This window comes from Pistacia vera, unplaced genomic scaffold (assembly GCF_008641045.1).
Source record: "Pistacia vera cultivar Batoury unplaced genomic scaffold, PisVer_v2 Contig615, whole genome shotgun sequence".
Taxonomy (NCBI): domain Eukaryota; kingdom Viridiplantae; phylum Streptophyta; class Magnoliopsida; order Sapindales; family Anacardiaceae; genus Pistacia; species Pistacia vera.
Window position 1 is genome coordinate 65,765 of NW_022196463.1, and position 6,719 is coordinate 72,483.

At 33.1% G+C, this 6,719-nt stretch overlaps 1 protein-coding gene across 1 annotated transcript; it reads right to left on the reverse strand.

The window, feature by feature from the left end:
- Nucleotides 1–2,786: 2,786 nt before the first annotated feature.
- Nucleotides 2,787–6,312, reverse strand: LOC116110834 (E3 ubiquitin-protein ligase MIEL1). The gene is made up of 12 exons (XM_031397049.1): nucleotides 6,043–6,312; nucleotides 5,865–5,952; nucleotides 5,514–5,570; nucleotides 5,383–5,415; nucleotides 5,218–5,295; nucleotides 4,964–5,007; nucleotides 4,812–4,852; nucleotides 4,310–4,392; nucleotides 4,136–4,227; nucleotides 3,967–4,036; nucleotides 3,751–3,792; nucleotides 2,787–3,292 (listed from the first exon to the last, which is right to left on the reverse strand). Exons 1-12 carry the CDS (start codon nucleotides 6,090–6,092, stop codon nucleotides 3,167–3,169), a joined length of 804 nt encoding a protein of 267 aa, XP_031252909.1. The 5' UTR covers nucleotides 6,093–6,312; the 3' UTR covers nucleotides 2,787–3,166.
- Between the last annotated feature and the right edge of the window lie 407 nt (nucleotides 6,313–6,719).

Here is a 6,719-nt window from a genome sequence, read left to right on the forward strand (position 1 = left end):
TTAAACCAGGACAAAATATATTCAAAAAGGATTGCAACTAATCTTTGGTTTCGAAGAAGGTTATGATTTTGAAAACCCTAAACAATTAGTTCAACAAATTTTCCAAAAAACTTTCTTTATCCCTGAAGATTTAAGGGAAACTCAAAATTTTTATGAATTTCTTCTTGTTGATTCGACTCTTGTGAGTTTAAACACTATGAGGATAAAAACCAACCGGGATTTATCACTCATTCAACCTTTCATATTATGAAAATCCTTAGTCCTTCTGATTGGGGATCCAACCAAACCAATTCAGAAAATTTTCCCAAAATTTTGACCCCCCTGGATTAATTACTGGGACTATCAAAGAGCCTGGAACAGATCACTCTTTCTCCAAAATAGTCATCACAGGCACTCCTGGATGATTTACTTCAAAAAAACACTTTATTCAAATTTCCAATTGGTTTTCCCAATGGTGGGATCATTTTGGATTAATTCCCGAAATCCTACCCAACTGTCCATGAAGCATTCAATGAGTTCAAACTCAAGTTTAAAGTTTCCGAATCCATCACTTCATTTCTCAGCAAAGTTCACCTCTCGTGGATTTTACAATGGGAATATGAAATTGTCAAAATATTAGCAATCTCCCTAATTTGATCCGGAAATAAAGTCAAGTGGTGGGATAATTTGATGCATCCCACGGTCCAAAGAAAAAATTCACTCTGTCTTTCAAGTTCACCTCATCAAACTCAGGCAATTACCCCTGAAATTGCCAATTTTTTACACAAAAAGACTGTGGATCAGTACCTTAGCAGGAGCCAAGACAAAACAAGAACTCAAAAACCACCTCAAGACTATTCTTTCACAACTCCAAGATGAAGAAAAGGAAGCAGAAGAAGAAGAAGCGAGAGAATCTTACCAGAGCTCTTGTGCCTCGGTCAACCTCGCCCAGAGCAATGAAGATGATTGTTATGGAATCATCTAACTTATTCCAAACAGTCGAAATTACCGCTTCTCTCAAAAAGAAGACTGGCCAAAAAACCGACATCAGCTTCAGAGAATTTGGCATAATAGAAGAGTCAGAGATTCCTGCAAAAGAGACATTTAATGCTCTTTAAAAAAAAAAATTATTAAATATTCACTCATAGTATTCATGTGATGCTTAGTGAGATAAGGTTTTCTATAAATTAGAAGGATTCGTGTAATGTGAAACCAGTTTTGCCAGCCAATTCTAAAACTTTCTCTTTCATTCTCTTTTGATGTAAACTTCCAAAAGCTCTCCAAAAAAGCTTTCATTGTAAGCTCAATTTCTTTCAATAATCATTCAATGTTAATCTTTCAAGTTCTAGTCTTTTATTAATCTCTTCATCATTCATATGTTCATTTAAGTTTTTATTTGTAATGTTTATTTAAGTTTTTATTTGTGTTCTTTGTTCTTTTATTTTTGTTCATCACTATATCTGGTTCCAGTGCGGCGCGCCGTTACCTAGTTAAGTGTTAATCTCATTCTTAATATGATTTCAATGCGACTCTGCCGCCGTTGTCCTATTAAGTTGTAAGATTATTTAAATTAAGGTTTATTATATATATATATTTTTTTATTTTATTTTATTTTATTATTTTTTTTTATGACCGTGGTGTTTATGCCAGTTTACGCACACCTCAATTAATCCCTCGAAACCTTAGAATAAGACCGAGTAAGAACACGGTGGATCTCCCCTATTAGCAACAATGAGGGACTCGAACTTGTTACTTTTTAAGTAATACACCAAAGAGTCTCTATCAAACTACTCAGTCACCCAGAGGTAGTTAATATACTCTATTGTTAAATACACATCTTCTATAATTTAAAAATAAAAAAAAAAAATTTAACCCCATTAACACCAAAAGAGACTTCTAAGCTTAATTAGATTTATTTTCCCAATTTCATACTTTTTAGGTTTTTTATTTACACTTTTCTCACTTTTTCTTAATCTCAAAGTTAATTAGGTTTTCTTGTTTACAACATTTTCCCTAATTTTTAATTTCAAATTTGAAACTTATTTCCTTCTTCCGATTCAATAATCCTAGTGATTACTTTTACTATGGTTTCAATATTATATATTATCAAACAAGCAATATTTGAATAAAACAAAAGATTTTATGATACGAAAATTTAAGGTTAGGGTTATAAAAATTTAGGATTAGAGTTTATATAAGATTAATGGTTTAAAATGAAAAGAAAAATATAAAATCGAGTACTGAGTGTATTTAAAAATTATAATATCATTTTTAATTAAGATTAAACTGTGAAACAAAAAAAAAAAAAAAAAACATAAAAATTTATATATTGAAAAGATTGTGTCACCTTGCAGCTCCAAAATGAATTCCGCATTTATCAGTTATATATCCAAGAAAAGAGTGCCAAAGTGGGTGGGCAACTGTTTTCCAGATTTCCCAGAGACATGAAGTAAATAAAACAATAGCGATCCTTTCAGCCCAAATGCCTGTTATATGAAAAAGAGGATTAGAATTAGATCCTCTCTATCTTTATCTAAACAAATTAACAAAAACAAGTGTGGTTCTTGAAATCTACTTCTCCAAAAACTTGACATTGCAAGATCTTTAAAGGCTCTGAGAAAACTCAGACCAAAAGAAAATCCAAATTCATTATGAAAATAGTAATTCACACATTTTTTTGCAAGCAGCTGCTGCTCTTCAAGGAGGCAACAGAAATGGTAGTTGTTAGTGCACAAATCTTCTCAGTAATTTCCACCAGAAATCAATTTTGTATGATAGCATTGACATAAAAATTGTATATATATATATATATGTTGTGATGTAAATCTGAGGCAAATATTAAGTACAATACAGTGAATGACAAAATAACCAGTTGAGACAACGGTTTTTGTCCATAACAAGAGAACCAAGTCCCCTTGTTTACTGTATACAGTGTTTACATCAGCTCATGGACCTGTTTGCCGGGTTTAACTCCATAAATTGGAGGAAGAATGACCTCAGAAGAATTTTCTGATGCACACAATAAATTCTGCAATCCTTTGAAACAATAGTATGTGATTATACATATATGAAGGAATATAACTGATAGTGATTGACCATGCAATAAAAATCCCCCTGATGTTTAATGCTCAGGTTGCAAGCTTTCAACCGCTTAAATGGCTGGATATATTGATGGAACATAATCTTGTCACTGAGGCAGAACAGGAGGAGCAATTGTGCGGGTATTGTATGATTCACAATGACTACACTTCTGCCCAATTATGTGGAAGTAAACTTCGGTTGTGTCATTGCAGTCATTGCATAGGATCCAAACCTGCAAATTATACCTACTTCTTAGATGGCTTAAATCAGATTATGATTAAAAATAGCAAGATTTGTACAGCGGTAAAAAGTGGAGATAGTCCATGAAATCGGAAACTAACAATTCAGAAAGAAACAGCCTACCATCTCCACACAACGCTTTCAAAGGCAAATCCTTGTATTAAGGTCCTTACATCTAGAATTCTTCTGTTTTTACTTTATACTAAGATTAATACTATCCTTCACCACAATGCTTATTTTTCTCAGTGCCACGAACATCCCCAAATGATAGCCACATTCCAAATTAGTCTTCAGGAATCATCATTAAAAAAAAAAAAAAAGGTTATGTAGGAGCTGCTATATATCTACAGGAGGACCTCTAAATTGAAGCACTGGAAAATCTACAGAGAAAAGGTATGAAAGGACTGGAAAAGTAAGACCTGGATGACAGATCAGTAAACAAGAATTTACCTTTTTGTATCGGTAGTCCTCAGGCATTATGGTTGCTTGTATCTGAAAACAAATTAATTTTGAGAAATTAGTCTCAAACTAGAATCAGTAAAGGATAAGGGAATTACAACAAAGCTTGTTGAACAATCCAATTAATCATTGTGAAGGTTTAACGACTCAACAAATATATGTTAAATAGTTTAAATCATTGATTGGGCACAAATTGAAGAAACCTACCTCCTCGTCTATTCTCTTCCAGGTTCTAGACATATCAATTACTGACTTTGAGCATATGGGACAACAATATCTGGATGATGATACAAATTCAAGTTAGGAACTATATACAAACGCTTCGATTTGTGAAAAAGTGAAAAGAGAATTATATTAAGAATTTGTTGTCAATTACTTATCACGCTTTATCATTTCATGGTAGCATTCAAAATGCATTGTGTGCCCGCATTTCATTACAGTCGTATCTTTCAGGGAGTCAAAAAGGTACTACAGGAAAACAGAATGACAGGTTCAGCATATTGTGATTTTTTTAACTTCTTGACATAGACTAAGTAATTACAACACAAACCTCATAACATATGGGGCAATGGTGCCTCATGGAATTTTCTACACACAAATGATTATCCCGCAAAACTATCGCATAGCAAGACCCTGAACATGTAAAAATATCATTAATAAGCATGAATGCAAAGGCTGAAAATGAACGAATGAACTCAACAACATGACAAATTATATATATGCCCCAGTCAAGGAAAAATCATGAACTGAAAAGGAAAACAATTGTCATAAGAAAAACAAATACAGCAGCAACCCCTCACAAGCAACATGAACAAGAAAAAGAAAACCGGAAAGTAATGAAAAGAAATCACATAACATCATGCCATCCATAGCAACAGACAGACATAAATGGTGTTTTATCAGTGGGAAACAAGCTAACTGTTGCATGGGGCCCTTAATGAAATAGCACATAGACAAATGCTAATAAGAAGTTTTATAACCGTATAAGATCTTTTACTCTTTAAATAGTTATAGGTTAAAAATTTATCACCAGGCCGGTTACAAGCGCATACCACATTTCTTGCAGTGAAAGAAATTCTCATGACCACCCACCCTGTATAAAAATTGTAAGTTAGACCACGACAGTTCATATCGTAAATTCTAATAACAATAATAAATAATAATGGCCAAAAAAACAGAAGCCACTAATCAAACTTTTGCTGACCTGCAGATTCCACAGTCATAACAATGAAACTGCCCTTTCTCAGTCTGCAATGTGTATAAACAGAAGTTGACATTACTAGAGAAAAAATTGTTCTAATAGCAAACTGATATCATGTACCATATTTCAAATCTTAATCTATTTCATCCCAAAATAAAAGCCTGACGAATCAACAAAGCTAAAGAAGCATTTTTTTCCCAATAGCTTGCATATTTTGTTTTTTAGTTTTGGAGTTAAATCTTAGAGAGTATGATTACATCATCATCGTAGAACTTGCAAATTTCACAGAAATATTCGCCCATATTGATGCCGCAGTTCGTACAAACTTGAACAACCTGAAATACAAATAAATTCAGTTTAAATTTTGAGAAGAAACATAAGAAACGAAGCCGCATGTCCGAAATCAAGGAACACATACATACCGGCTGCTCTGTATCACAGACAGAACAAACAACCTGTAACACCAAATCATCCAAGCTTCTTGTCATTGTGGATTCAAGTACAACAAAAATTTAAAAATCAAAATATTAATAAACAGGCAAAGATACCATACTTGTTTAACATCCTGACGAACAATTTCGTGCCGATCATAGGGGTTTTTCAGCATGCTCTAATGATCCAAACAATGAGAAAACAAGCAAACAATGAATACCCATATCGAAAATAAGGTTCATTTACTAATATCTTCAAGCAAAACAAGAAACCAGAGGTAAGTGCACAAAGAACAACTAATCCCAGATCGGAACTAGGTAATTTTGTAAATATTCAAGCTAAATGAACCAGTAAAGATGAGCAAATATTGATCGAGAAGCTAAAATGAATCAAAAACCCAGATCAAAATAGAAAAATCTTTCGAGCTAAACAAAGCAGAAAGAGATAATTAAAAAATATTTTTCAGTAATACCGCAGCCTCGTTGTGACAATGACGACAATCAAAGATCTCATTGCAGCAAGGAGCTCGAATCTTACATCTTCTCCTATAATGCTTGCATCTATTAAACCACACACAAAAAGAAAAAAAAAATTAAAATCATTAAACAAGAAACAAAACTAAAAAACACAGTAAAGATAAAAAAATTTACCCATAACCCATCTTTCCAAAAGCAAGACGTTCATTGGCTGAGCCTGCCATGAGAATGGAAGAGAAGAGAAGCAAAGGGGAGGCAAAGCCAACTATAAAGAAAGAGACTTTCCTGATTTGGGAAGATAGGTTGGAGGTTTTGGATTGTCTCAATCCACAAAGAGAACAAATACAAGTTTTGTACTAATATTAAAATAACAAAAGAAGCCTGAACTTTACATTTTATTATATTTTAATATTATTATCATGTTATAGCTATTTTAACAGACCATAAATCAATAATGGAGGTGTGTTCGATTGTTAAAGAAGATAAGCGGTTGGTGACCTGGAGTGAGAGGGACCAGGGCGCCGCAATACGAGCCAATAGAAAGTTTTAAAACTCAAAGCTGAAGCAACAATTTCAAGGCAAAATCGTTGGAGTGGGGCATTTTGTCAAACAGTTAGAAGACGTCAATTAACTCCCTCAGTTGTAGGAGAAGGGGGCTGAATCCGAATGCCCATAATACAAAAACAACTGCACAATTGCATAAGGTGAAAATTTACTATAACATAAATTTTTTAGCATCATTGTAACCAATTTGTCACCATAAATTTACTATAACATAAAAATAAGCAACAACTTGGTTTATTTATGCAAACAAAAAGTTACATAGTATTACACATTAACACAAAGGAAAA

What these genes read in the sequence shown, in the direction of transcription:
- LOC116110834 (XM_031397049.1), bottom strand. Translation starts at nt 6,092, where the DNA reads ATGGCAGGCTCAGCCAATGAACGTCTTGCTTTTGGAAAGATGGGTTAT. An exon ending in ATTGTCACAACGAGGCTGCG is followed by an intron (nt 5,571 to 5,864) that starts GTATTACTGAAA and finishes TTGGATCATTAG; the next exon opens with AGCATGCTGAAAAACCCCTA. An exon ending in AGGACTACCGATACAAAAAG is followed by an intron (nt 3,293 to 3,750) that starts GTAAATTCTTGT and finishes TATAATTTGCAG; the next exon opens with GTTTGGATCCTATGCAATGA.